This window comes from Pseudoliparis swirei, chromosome 9 (genome assembly GCF_029220125.1).
Source record: "Pseudoliparis swirei isolate HS2019 ecotype Mariana Trench chromosome 9, NWPU_hadal_v1, whole genome shotgun sequence".
Lineage (NCBI taxonomy): Eukaryota > Metazoa > Chordata > Actinopteri > Perciformes > Liparidae > Pseudoliparis > Pseudoliparis swirei.
The window spans coordinates 24,727,355-24,741,100 of record NC_079396.1 but is presented as its reverse complement, the minus strand read 5'-3'; the positions used below and the strand labels follow the sequence as shown (position 1 = coordinate 24,741,100).

Genomic DNA, 13,746 nt, shown 5'->3' with positions numbered 1-13,746 from the left:
AAATGTATAAATAAATAAATGCTTAAATAAATGTATAAATAAATAAATACAGGAATGAATAAATATAAGTTATAACTCAACAGGACATCATTAAATAAATAGATTTCTACATTTCTGTATTACTTCATTTATTTATATCTCTATGTGTCCACACTGACCACACGTATTTCTTTATTTTTTTATGTGTGACATTTATGTGTCCTTGTATGCAAATGAGCTGGGGCGGTCCGAACCTCATTGTTAAACAGGATTGGTCAAGTCGGGTAGCAAGACAGAAGCAATCGATCCCTAGCACTTGGACCTGTAGATATACAGCATTTATTATGCGTTCTTGTCTGTACATTCTAAATACTACTGTTGTTGAGTCACGGAATGTAATTTAAGGAGGTTTTCAAACGAGACGTTAGTAGTTTAAGCATCAAATCTGTGGTCGGTTTATCGAGATTCAGCCTAAAAAGGATATGCGACGGAGATTTGAGGTTCTGCTCGTTCAGTGAGCTCCGCAGCGCCGGGCAGTCAGCGCGCTGTGTGGCCGCCGAGAGCAGCCTGATCTCGTCAGGACTTTTTTAAATGCTCCGCTGAGATATAATTAGGTTTTGGAGGATCTAACGAGCACAAAGAGTTTATTATTAATTAAAATATAACGTTACGTCAATTTGAATGAGGGTTAAGATTCATAACTTCATATTGTAGCGACCCTGGGTCAGAAAAGCTACGAGACGTATCGTTATTACCGTTTATTCGTAGCCTACGCCAAACAACAGTGAACACCGCAACACATTCTACTCCACTGTAAAGTATTTTACAGTGAATAATTGGAGTAAATTCATGAGCAAGAACAGTTGATGTGGTGACGTCACAAGACCAGAAAGACCGTCCTGCGTCCTCGAGAGTCTGGACTCCCAAGACCAGACTCCAAAAGAACACAAGTCTGTACTCAGTGTACTTGGAATTAAACGGCTGAAGTCAAAAAGCTGTCTCGGCTAATTTCTGCTAACGGTTAGCTGAGCGAGCCAACTTCAGCATCATGTGCCAGGCAGAAGTAGTAGAGCATAACACACCAGGTGCATTTCCCTCCTGTGACCAATCATGCTTTAGACAGAGGTTCGGACCGCCCCAGCTCATTTGCATATAAGGACACGTAAATGTCACGCATAAATAAATGAAGAAATACGTTGTGGACACATAAATAAATGAAGAAATACAGAAATGTAGAAATATATTTATTTAATGATGTCTTGTTGAGGTATAATTTATATTGATTTATTCCTGTATTTATTTATACATTTATTTAAGCATCTATTTATTTATTATTGTATTTATTTATACATTTATTTTAGCATTTATTTATTTATTCCTGTATTTATTTATACATTTATTTAAGCATTTATTTATTCCTGTATTTATTTATAAAAAAATTAAGCATTTATTTATTTATTCCTATAATTATTCATGCATTTATTTATTTATTTATACTTAAGTAATTTTAAATCCTCCATAGTAGTTCAGACTTTGAGGCCATGTCTGAGTTCTAGAATTCAATTCAATTCAGTTTATTTGTTTAGCCCATTTTCACAAATTAAAAATTTGCCTCAGAGTGCTTTACAATCTGTACACAGACATCCCTGACCTTTGACCTCACATCGGATCAGGAAATACTATTCAAAAAAAATTCACATGGAAAAAAAGGGAAGAAACCTTCAGGAGAGCAACAGAGGAGGATCCCTCTCCAGGATGGACAGAACAATAGACGTCATGTGACCAGAAGGAATCATAACACACAAATTAAAACACAGTAACAACACAACCAATGAATATGACAGAGTGTATGACTAGTTGGTAGTAGGCATGGACCACGATCCAGACCTCCATGATCCAAATGACCTGTGTTAACTATTCATTTATTATTAATCTTTTTTTAAACACACAAGGAGATATGTCACACTGTAAGTAAGAAAGTAAAGTTATGACTGAATGCGAGGCTACTCGTGGTTCCTAGTCTTAAAAAGTAGGATGGGAACCAGAGCCTTCAGGTATCAAGCTCCTCAAAACTATAGCTGTACTGAAGAGAAAAGACCTGCAGCCGGGGCTTCAAGGAGAACAATGGAGAGAAGGAAAACAATGCACGTGAGAGATTTTTGAATCTTCTTCTTTTAAATTAAGGAAACACGTGTGGTGCACCTGGATCACCACAAGGGGCGTCAAGTCAGAGCTGCTCCAACTAAAAAAAGTGCACCCATTGCCAAACATGTTTTGTGACAGAGTTGAAGCATAAGCAGCAATCCACTAGTGAGACTGTCCTCGACCTGCGTTTCCTCTGGGCAGGATTACACAGCTAGGGTAACGGACTTGTACTGGCCAAGGAAGAAGTCGAGTCCGCAGGTTTATTTTCCAGATTTTATTCCTGCTGACCACATCCATATATCAGCTCCCTCATAAATACAAAACTCTTATCTCTAACAGGACTACGTTATATATAGATTGGCAAAAAGGGCAAAACAGCGCCCCCAGTGGACACAATAAATAACTGCGTGAGTTAGTGACTCGTGGAAATTCTAAAGTTAACACAAAAGAAAAACACAGAGCTGCTGACGACATCCATACATCAGCTCCTAAACATACCAAAACAGAATTTATACCAATTACCACTAGTTATACTATACGGGCAAAACATACGACAGGACGGCCGGAAGTGTCAAACCCCAATAGCGCCAAAGAAGCAATGAAACAAAAGATACCTGTTGCGTGTTTCTAAGATCGCCAAAAGATATATTTGAATCATCTCTTGACGATCTCAAAAACACACAACAGGCAGACACCGCGATCGCAGCACAAACGGCGACACTTGCAAAAAACATAACAAAACAGTGAAAGACGAGGGAAAGAGGGGCTACGGAAGCTCGAGAGGAACAGAAGAGGCGAAACTCAGACCTCGGCAGAAAACATATTTTTTAAATAATGCTACTATATAAAATTTAATTCAAATAAAATTCACACACTCAACCGTTGAAAAACAAACAAAACGGAACACAATATATTAAAAACAAGAAATAATAAAGTGCACTTTGAACTCTGTTACACTTGCTTACATTTTCTTTATGAATAAAGATGAATTATTATATGGCAACAAAGGTACAAGCGTTCTGATTGGCTAATGGGCCACTTCGTTGCATGACATGAGACCAACAGCCAACTATCCAGCGTCAGTATTACAGCCAAACAAACGGTAAATAACAATGTTCGAAAACACGTGGTGCTTGTTGTCAAATCTAAGAGCCAATCAGCTCTCTGATGTGGCCACGGCCAGCCGTTGGTTTCCCAGCATGCAACAGGGCGCTGACAGCAGCGCGAGCTGTAAGTAGACAGACCCGAGTGGAGTCAACGGTTTTCTGCGAGTTCGTGAAACGTCGAAGTCCGAGGAGGAACGTTGTAGTTTAATAGAGGAGCGCGAGCGCCAACGGAAACGACTGGACGCCATTTTCAACCCAGAAGTTACAACGAGCAGGTTGGTTCTCTTTGTTTCTTTATCACTTTAACCTGATGGAACCAGTTCTGGAGGAAGTATTCACATCATGTACTGAGGTAGAGTTCCAGGTACTGCAGTACGTAAACACGTCCATACCTTTTCACTATGATACATCACAAAGGTACTCGTTACCTCAGAGGTACATATTGTACTTGTTACTGTACTACTGCTAATATAAAACTGACTTATTGAAGGGACTGTTGTGTTCAAGCTCCTGCAAATTCACATTTATTTAGCCTGATATTAATTGCTTAGACTTGTTAAATATTTCCACTCTGAACTGGTATTACTGTTACACTACACTTATTTAGCTTCATATTTATTGCTTACACTGTTAATGTTTCCACTCTGTTTCTGATATAAGACATTTTCCTAGCTTCTTATTCATTTCTGAGACTGTTAAATAAGTTACACAGTTGTCTCCAGGAGAAATGCTGAGGCCGTTGGTGAAGCAGCACGTGGACGAGGTCGCCGACGAGGCGTTTGGGCTGTTGGACACGCTGACAGCAGCGTATGAGGACATCGTTCTCGTTAGGAGAACATGAGCTACACACATCAGGTTGGTGCCGCTCACGATTGTTCCCGGTCTTGCTCGCTTCATGGCTTCAAGTCACATTTGGTCCGTTCCAGCTCGTCAGCTGCAGTGAGCGAGACTTTGGTGGATCTGATTGGTTTCAGCCTCTGATCTCATTCATCAGGGAGGAACTTTAAACACCTCACGGTCCTCGAGTCAAACTGGTGACGGGATCTGCACCTGGAGATCTCTTGGGACGGTCTTCAGAACGGCCAGAACAACTTCTGGAGGAGCAAACCGGCCGTAAAGTGTTCCAACTGCCGTAAAGTGATCAAACTGCTGTAAAACGAAATAACTGCCGTAAAGTGATCCAACTCCCCATAAAGTGATCAAACTGACGTAAAGTGATCAAACTGCCGTAAAACGAAAAAACTGCCGTAAAGTGATCAAACTGCCGTAACGTGATCAAACTGCCGTAAAACGAAATAACTGCCGTAAAGTGATCGAACTGCTGTAAAGTGATCAAACTGCCGTAAAGTAATCAAACTGACGTAAAGTGATCAAACTGCCGTAAAACGAAATAACTGCCGTAAAGTGATCAAACTGCTGTAAAGTGATCAAACTGCCGTAAAGTGATCAAACTGCCGTAAAGTGATCAAACTGCCGTAAAGTGATCAAACTGCTGTAAAGTGATCAAACTGCTGTAAAGTGATCAAACTGCTGTAAAGTTAAATAACTGCCGTAAAGTGATCAAATTGCTGTAAAGTGATCAAACTGCCGTAAAGTGATCAAACTACTGTAAAGTGAAATAACTGCCGTAAAGTGATCAAAATGCTGTAAAGTGATCAAACTCCCATAAAGTGATCAAAGTCCCGTAAAGTTAAATATCTGCCGTAAAGTGATCAAACTGCTGTAAAGTGATCAAACTGCCGTAAAGTGAAATAACTGCCGTAAAGTGATCAAACTGACCTAAAGTGATCAAACTGACGTATTGATCTGTGTTCTGCAGCCTCTCTTCCCGTTCTTTGAAGCTGTGATCGAAGGGTTGAACTGGAGGAGCTCTTCAGGGGGAAGAGGAACCAGCGTTGAGTGCAGCAATGCTGGTCCTTTGGTCTGATTCATGTTTCTGAAGGACCACAAACAACTTTCTTTAATGATGAAAAGATTAGTCTTACTCATGGTATTACTCATGGTGTTACTCATGGTATTACTCATGGTGTTCTTTATCGTATTTTTGTAGTTTGGCTTTTTGAAGAAATGTTACTTTCTTGATTCTTAGTTCTGACTTTGTCCTCGTGGTTGAATTCACTTATTGTAAGTCTCTCTAGATAAAAGCGTCTGCTAAATGACATGTGATGTAACAGTTATGTATTGATAGAGCCCATTCTGCTAGATTTATATTAGTGTTTAGTTACATAGTGAATTATGTAAAAAGGGGGATTGATGATATAAAACTGAATTATTGAAGGGACGATTGTGTTCAAGCTCCTGCAAATTCAGAATAACATCACATAGCAGGTGGAATATGTGTCTGATGATAAATATGATGACTCTCAAAGCTAGGTACTCGCCTCACACAAACGCAACACACACTTGTTATCACGGTGTTACAATGAGAGAGGGGGACGAGGGCCCCCTCCTGTGAGAAAGGGGTGTGGGGGGGTGCAGCAGATCCTCGGTCAGGATGACTTCACATGTGGGGGCATGGAGGCCCGTACGTGGAAAGGGAGGCCGAGTTGTTTTGGGTTTTCAACTAGTGCCGACCGGAGAGGACTCCGCTGTGATTGCTATCGCATCGAACTTGTATTTGACGCGTGATCGGAGAATAAATTCTCCCGTTGGAAAGGAGAGAACGAGAGAAGGTCGTACTTTACCACACCTCCAATTTTGATAGATGCTAACACGACACCTCAGAGGAACATGAACGTTTTACTGTACGACACCTCAGAGGTACATATTGTACTTTCAGATGATTTCACTTCTGAGTTTATTTTTTCATGTTCTCCCTCAAAACCCTGACCTCATTCATTAATAAACCTATTGAATATTAGAGTTCAATATGAGATTCTTAAGATGTATAAATGTATTTTATTATTCTCCACAGACGTCCAGCGGCAGTTGGTGATGAAACAAGAGGTTCCCCCTGAACAGCAGGACTGGAGCTCCAGTCTGGACCAGGAAGACCCAGAGCCTCCACACATTAAAGAGGAGCAGGAGGACCAGGAGAACCCAGAGCCTCCACACATTAAAGAGGAGCAGGAGAACCCAGAGCCTCCACACATTAAAGAGGAGCAGGAGAACCCAGAGCCTCCACACATTAAAGAGGAGCAGGAGGACCCAGAGCCTCCACACATTAAGGAGGAGCAGGAGAACCCAGAGCCTCCACACATTAAAGAGGAGCAGGAGAACCCAGAGCCTCCAAACATTAAAGAGGAGCAGGAGGACCCAGAGCCTCCACACATTAAAGAGGAGCAGGATGAACTCAGGATCAGTCAGGAGGGAGAGCAGCTTCAAAAGCTGGAGGAGGCTGGAATCAAGTTCTCATTCACCCCTGTAAAGAGTCAATATGATGATGAGGAAGCTCAGCTCTCAAAGTCAATAAAAACTGACAAAAGAGAGGCAGAACATTTGAAAGCAGACGGAGAGGAAGTCAGATCCACATCAGATCCAGATAGTCCTTTACAACCAACTGCTGATGAGACGTCACAATCCTCTGAATGTGAGACTGATAACAGTGACGATTGGAAGGAGACTCAGGAACCTCAGCCACGTTTAAACCCTTTGGAAAGCAATGAAGTCCCTGTAGGTGACATGGACTGTGGGACTGGAAACGCATCAATTAGCTCTTCTCAATATGCTGGAAGCGTTGGCCAAAAGAGACATCCGAAGAGACACTCTGGAGCCACAACAGGAGTGACCAGTTCTTCAGTTTGTGGTAAAACATTCAGACAAGTGCAACCTCTGAAACAACACTCAACTGTTCATATGAGAGAGAAACTATTCAGTTGTTCAGTTTGTGGCAAAACATTCAGACAAGCACGCAATCTAAAACAACACTCAGCTGTTCATACAGGAGAGAAACTATTCAGTTGTTCAGTTTGTAGTAAAACATTCAGACAAGCAGGCAATCTGAAACAACACTCAACTGTTCATACAGGAGAGAAACTATTCAGTTGTTCAGTTTGTGGCAAAACATTCAGACAAGCACGCAATCTAAAACAACACTCAGCTGTTCATACAGGAGAGAAACTATTCAGTTGTTCAGTTTGTAGTAAAACATTCAGACAAGCAGGCAATCTGAAACAACACTCAACTGTTCATACAGGAGAGAAACTATTCAGTTGTTCAGTTTGTGGTAAAACATTCAGTCATGCAAGCAATCTAAAACGACACTCAGCTGTTCATACTGGAAAAACAAATTAGCTTTCAGTTTTCTATGAAAGATTCCCTCTTCTCTGATTTAAAAATAAATCACAATTGCATTGTTGAGGTCATCAGAAATAAATGAGACATTGTTGTTGTTGATGTTGTTAGCAGAGTTGATGTTCATGATAAGGTTGAAGAAGTGTTCTTGCTTGTGTTGCTGCAAGTCTTAAACCTATATGATATACGTAAATCTATATTGTTTTATATATAAATATATATTTCTATATATATATATTTATTTAAATATAAATAGAGCGATTTATTTAAAAACAAATTCCTTTATATATATAGTGTATGTATTTTGTTTAGATTGTTTCTTTACGTTTCTTGATTTAATTTTTTTGGCTTTTATTTCTGTTAATTTTTGCTAGTTATTATTAACAATGTGAAACTGTTTAAAGACAAAATACTTGCAACGTCGATATCGCTGCTTCCACAACTTCCGGCTATGGCTCCGGTCAGCTGACCCTGAACTGGCCAATCAGAAGTGCCTCTCTGTGGTAAATCCCGGGTTGTTTTGATAGGGACGCACAGTGCTGAGCGGTACACACCAGAGAGACCGCGGGGAGACATGACGGTGGAGACCTCCATAAGAGGTGGTATTGTAAAAGTATTTCTCCTTCATGATTTAACTATAATATTCTGCTGTACCTAACTTAATGTTTTTATTGTTTTGACTCGTCTTTATCTATTATTATCTATTTTTTTATTGTGTTTTTATGTAAAGCCTCAATGTACTTTATTTACATGCTTAAAGTTAAGTTTATGTTAATAAACACATTATTATAAACACAGTATTTTTGACACAGCTGAAGTTTTGTGATGGTCTAAAAATAATAATAAAATACTCTGCTTTAAATGGTAATTTGTGTCTCAAATGTTTATCCATGAAATAAAAAAGCCAGAATGTTTAAACATGCAAATATTTATTTTTCTTCAAAGACTACAAAACAAAGTGATGTCATCCGGATCACAAGATGTCTCTGAGCTCCCTGAAGTGTTTCCTCGGTGGTTTGTGGTTTTCACATCATGCACATGAAGCTCAAACAATCCAAGTGATTGAACCAAAAGCAAAACCCATTTAGAAATGGAGGGTGGCTTTAATATAATAATAAAAATCTACATGATTTTTGTGCTTTTTTGTTCCATAAATGTTCTTGCTCAAAGTTATCCACAATAATTTGTCTGAAAAGAAAGTGCTCACTCTGAGAAACACAGATTATAACAGGATTACATCTATAATCCTCAATCTGTAAATGATGCACGGCACTCGGATTATTATCAGACCAGGAAAAGATGAGAAGCTGTATGAGTTTTAATTAATTTACACGTCTCTGTAGTAGTTCAGACTTTGAGGCCATGTCTGAGTTCTAGAATTCAATTCAATTCAGTTTATTTGTTCAGCCCATTTTCACAAATTAAAAATGTGCCTCAGAGTGCTTTACAATCTGTACACAGACATCCCTGACCTTTGACCTCACATCGGATCAGGAAATACTATTCAAAAAAATTTCACATGGAAAAAAAGGGAAGAAACCTTCAGGAGAGCAACAGAGGAGGATCCCTCTCCAGGATGGACAGAACAATAGATGTCATGTGACCAGAAGGAATCATAACACACAAATTAAAACACAGTAACAACACAATCAATGAATATGACAGAGTGTATGAATAGTTGGTAGTCGGCATGAACCACGATCCAGACCTCCACGATCCAAATGACCTGTGTTAACTATTCATTTATTATTAATCTTTTTTTAAACACACACAGGGAGATATGTCACACTGTAAGTAAGAAAGTAAAGTAATGACTAAATGCGAGGCTACTCGTGGTTCCTAGAGTCTTAAAAAGTAGGATGGGAGCCAGAGCCTTCAGGTATCAAGCTCCTCCTCTTTGATGGAACCAGCTCCACCTTCAGTCCTGGAGGCAGACACAGTCCCCTCATGGAGCCTGAAGTCTTTCCTCTTGATGGTCTTCTAGTTAGTGCTGAGTCAGGTTCACCTGGTCCAGACCTAGAGATGCTGCTAGAGGCTGATCGGCTCCTGGGGGACGTCTAGGATACACTGAGCACCTCTCTCCTCTTCTCTCTCTCCTTATGGATGAATTTACATCTCCATCACACATTACTAACTGCTTCCTCCCCGGAGTCTTTGTGCCTTCTCGCCTCACAGGGTCCATCGGACCTGGCTGTGTCTGGAGCCGGTTCTGGCTCCCGGCCCTTGGCCCGGACCTGGGCCTGGCCTCCTGCCTCATTGTGCATTATTGACTTGTGTGTGTGTGTGTGTGTGTGTGTGTCTAGGTGTGAGTGTGTGTGTGTGTGTAAGTAAGTGTGTGTAGGTAAGTGTAGAGGTAAGTGTGTATAGAGGTAAGTGTATGTGTGTGTGTGTGTGTGAAGATGTTAGTGTGTATGTGTGTGAAGATGTAAGTGTACGTGTAAGTGAGTGTAGAGGTATGTGTGTGTATGTGTGAGTTGATGTAAGTGCGTGTAGGTGTGTATAGATGTAAGTGTATGTAAGTGTGTGTATGTGTGTGAAGATGTAAGTGTATGTAAGTGTGTGTAGATGTAAATGCGTATGTGTGTATAGGTAAGTGTAGAGGTAAGTGTGTGTAGAGGTAAGTGTAAGTGTGTGTATGTGTGTGAAGATGTTAGTGTGTATGTGTGTGTGTAGATGTGAGTGTGTGTGTGGGGGGGTGTCTAGGTGTGTGTGTGTGTGTGTGTGTGTGTGTGTGTGTGTGTGTGTGTGTGTGTGTGTGAGAGAGAGAGAGATCTTCCTCAACCCAGTGGGGGGGTTCTGGCGCCCCCTCCTGGATGAAACTGGACAATAGATTTGAAAGTGATAACCAGAAATAAGGTGCTTTCAGCAGAGCGTCTGCTGCAGTGGCGTTAGGCCTATTTTAGGGGGGCTTCAGACAGCCAGCATTACAGCCAATGAGGTGAGCTCCCCCTTCAAGGTACAATCCAGCCTATCAGGATGCTGGCACTAGGACCTTGGGGAGTCTGCCACGCTGGCTTTCTCCCTGGATGACAGCCAATGAGGTGAGCTCAAAGTAAGTGATGCACGGAGTGAACAGTCAGTCCAGGTAGTTACAGAATGTGGCTCTACATACATACATACACTACCGTTCAAAAGTTTGGGATCACTTAGAAATGACTTTATTTTTCAAAGAAAAGCACTGTTTTTTCAATAAAGATAACATTAATCAAAAATACACACTATACATTGTTAATGTGGTAAATGACTATTCTAGCCTGTATTTATTTATTGATTTATACATTTATTTAAGCATTTATTTATTTATTCCTATATTTATTCATGCATTTATTTATTTATACTTAAGTAATTTTAAATCCTCCATAGTAGTTCAGACTTTGAGGCCATGTCTGAGTTCTAGAATTCAATTCAATTCAGTTTATTTGTTTTGCCCATTTTCACAAATTAAAAATTTGCCTCAGAGTGCTTTACAATCTGGACACAGACATCCCTGACCTTTGACCTCACATCAGATCAGGAAATACTATTCAAAAAAAATTCACATGGAAAAAAGGGAAGAAACCTTCAGGAGAGCAACAGAGGAGGATCCCTCTCCAGGATGGACAGAACAATAGACGTCATGTGACCAGAAGGAATCATGACACACAAATTAATACACAGTAACAACACAATCAATGAATATGACAGAGTGTATGAATAGTTGATCGTCGGCATGGACCACGATCCAGACCTCCACGATCCAAATGACCTGTGTTAACTATTGATTTTTTATTAATCTTTTCTTAAACACACACAGGGAGATATGTAACACTGTAAGTAAGAAAGTAAAGTAATGACTAAATGCGAGGCTACTCGTGGTTCCTAGAGTCTTAAAAAGTAGGATGGGAGCCAGAGCCTTCAGGTATCAAGCTCCTCAAAACTATACCTGTTTACTGAAGAAAAAAGACCTGCAGCCGGGGCTTCAAGGAGAACAATGGAGAGAAGGAAAACAATGCACGGAGAGATTTTGAATCTTCTTCTTTAAATTAAGGAAACACGTGGTGCACCTGGATCACCACAAGGGGCGTCAAGTCAGAGCTGCTCCAACTAAAAAAAGTGCACCCATTGCCAAACATGTTTTGTGACAGAGTTGAAGCATAAGCAGCAATCCACTAGTGAAGCTGTCCTCGACCTGCGTTTCCTCTGGGCAGGATTACACAGCTAGTGTAACGGACTTGTACTGGCCAAGGAAGAAGTCGAGTCCACAGGTTTATTTTCCAGGTTTTATTCCTGCTGACCACATCCATACATCAGCTCCCTCATAAATACAAAACTCTTATCTCTAACAGGACTACGTTATATATAGATTGGCAAAAAGGGCAAAACAGCGCCCCCAGTGGACAAAATAAATAACTGCGTGAGTTAGTGACTCTCTTCCCTTCATCCCTCGTCTCCCCATTTCTTCCAACATGACCTTCCTTTCTGACCTGTATTTATTGCATGTGGTGACAACATGTTGAACAGTTTCTGGTGCCTGGCAGCGCTCACAAAGTCCAGTTGGGTGTTTCCCCATCACAAATAATGTGCTGCATAAATAGCTGTGCCCAATCCTCAATCTTGCCATTGTCACTTCTTCCCTCCTATTTCCTCCCCTGACTTTTACCCCGCTCACTTTACTCTGGATTGAGTACAAGTGTCTCCCCCTCTCCTGGTCCCATTGTCGTTGCCACACCCTGTTGATATTTTCCTTGATGATGCCCTTTCCCTCTGCTTTAGATAACTTAACATCTACTTGTACTCTGTTTTCCTTTAGTGCTTGTTTGGCTAGTTTGTCCACTTTCTCATTCCCTCTGATACCTACATGAGCCGGCACCCATAAAAATACTACTTCAATGCCTTGCTCCACTGCTCTTGAGTGCATTGTCAATATTGTAAACAGTAGATCTTGTCGCGTTTTGGACAGACCCGACTTCAGACTGGCGAGTGCCGACATGGAGTCACTGCACACAAGGACTTTGCCTGGTCTTTGTTTCTCAATCCATTCTAATGCCAAGACAATTGTGTACAATTCAACTGAATACACAGCCAGAAAATCCGAAGTGCGTTTGTATATTTCAGAATTTTTGCTCGGGACTGAAACAGCAGACCCTGTACTGCCTGCAACTGGATCTTTAGATCCATCAGTGAAAACCTGCCCATGCTCTACGTATTTTCCAACTGTGTCCTCATAGAACTCACTCACTAGATCAGGATTCTTTTGCTTTACCTGAATCTGCAGCAACTCCATGTCTACCTCTGGTTCCTTCAGCAACCACACAGGAGTCATTGGCCAAATGACAGTAGGGATAAGCTCTATCTCAGAGACTCCTCGGCTTCTTGCTGCTGCTTCTCCTATCCAGCCAAAACTCGTCTTTGGCACTTTGTGCCTTTCCCAACATGCCTGCAGTACTTTTTTAGTTGGATGACTACCCTCATGACCTCTCAAATTTACCCAATAATTAACCAGCAGTTGCTTTCTGCGAAGACCCAGTGGCATTTCTCCGGTCTCTACTTGGATGGCGCACACAGGTGATGTTCTTACTGCCCCTATACAGATTCTCAAGGCCCTGGCCTGGATAACATCTAGCTGCTTAAGTGAGGTTTCTGAAGCTGACCCATAAGGTACACTACCATAATCTAATCTGGATTTAATTAGAGCTTTGTACATGTGCAGTAGAGATGCAACCTCTGCTCCCGAGTCCAACCCTACCAGACATCTCAATACATTAATGACTTTTTTACACTTATCGCTAACGTTTTTAATGTGGTCCTTCCATGTTAATCTGCTGTCAAAGTGTACTCCTAAGAAACGAAACATCTCTACTATTTCTAAATTGCTCCCATAAAGCTTCAGCTGACAGTTTCCCCTGGTTCTCCGTCTTGTAAAGTGCATTACTTTCGTTTTTTCTGCTGAAAATCTGAATCCCCATTTCTTCCCCCACCTTTCAACTTGTTTTATCCCTTCTTGCAATTTTTTAACAATATGTTCCAAGTTTCTACCTTTTTTCCATGGAGCCCCATCATCTGCAAATAGTGACCTTCCCACATCTGGTGAGACCTTTCCAAAGATGTCATTTATTGCAATGGAAAATAAAATAGGACTTACCACACTCCCTTGTGGTGTCCCATTTTCTACCTCAAATGTTCTTGACCTTTCAGTCCCTACTTTTACCTGGATAGTTCTTTTATCTAGAAATTACCTAACCCAATTAAACAGTTTCCCCCTAATTCCTATGGAATGCATTTTAATCAATAGCCCTTCTCTACA

General features: G+C 40.8%; 1 protein-coding gene across 1 annotated transcript in view; it reads left to right on the top strand.

Annotated features, from left to right (window-relative positions):
• Positions 1-12,684, top strand: part of LOC130200140 (cardiomyopathy-associated protein 5-like) — a 30,122-nt gene extending 17,438 nt beyond the window's left edge. Inside the window, exons 3-4 of the mRNA XM_056424146.1 lie at positions 6,145-6,987; positions 12,671-12,684. Coding sequence (XP_056280121.1) covers positions 6,145-6,987; positions 12,671-12,684 — 857 coding nt within the window. The remainder of the gene's footprint in view (positions 1-6,144; positions 6,988-12,670) is intronic.
• The last annotated feature ends 1,062 nt before the right edge of the window (positions 12,685-13,746 follow it).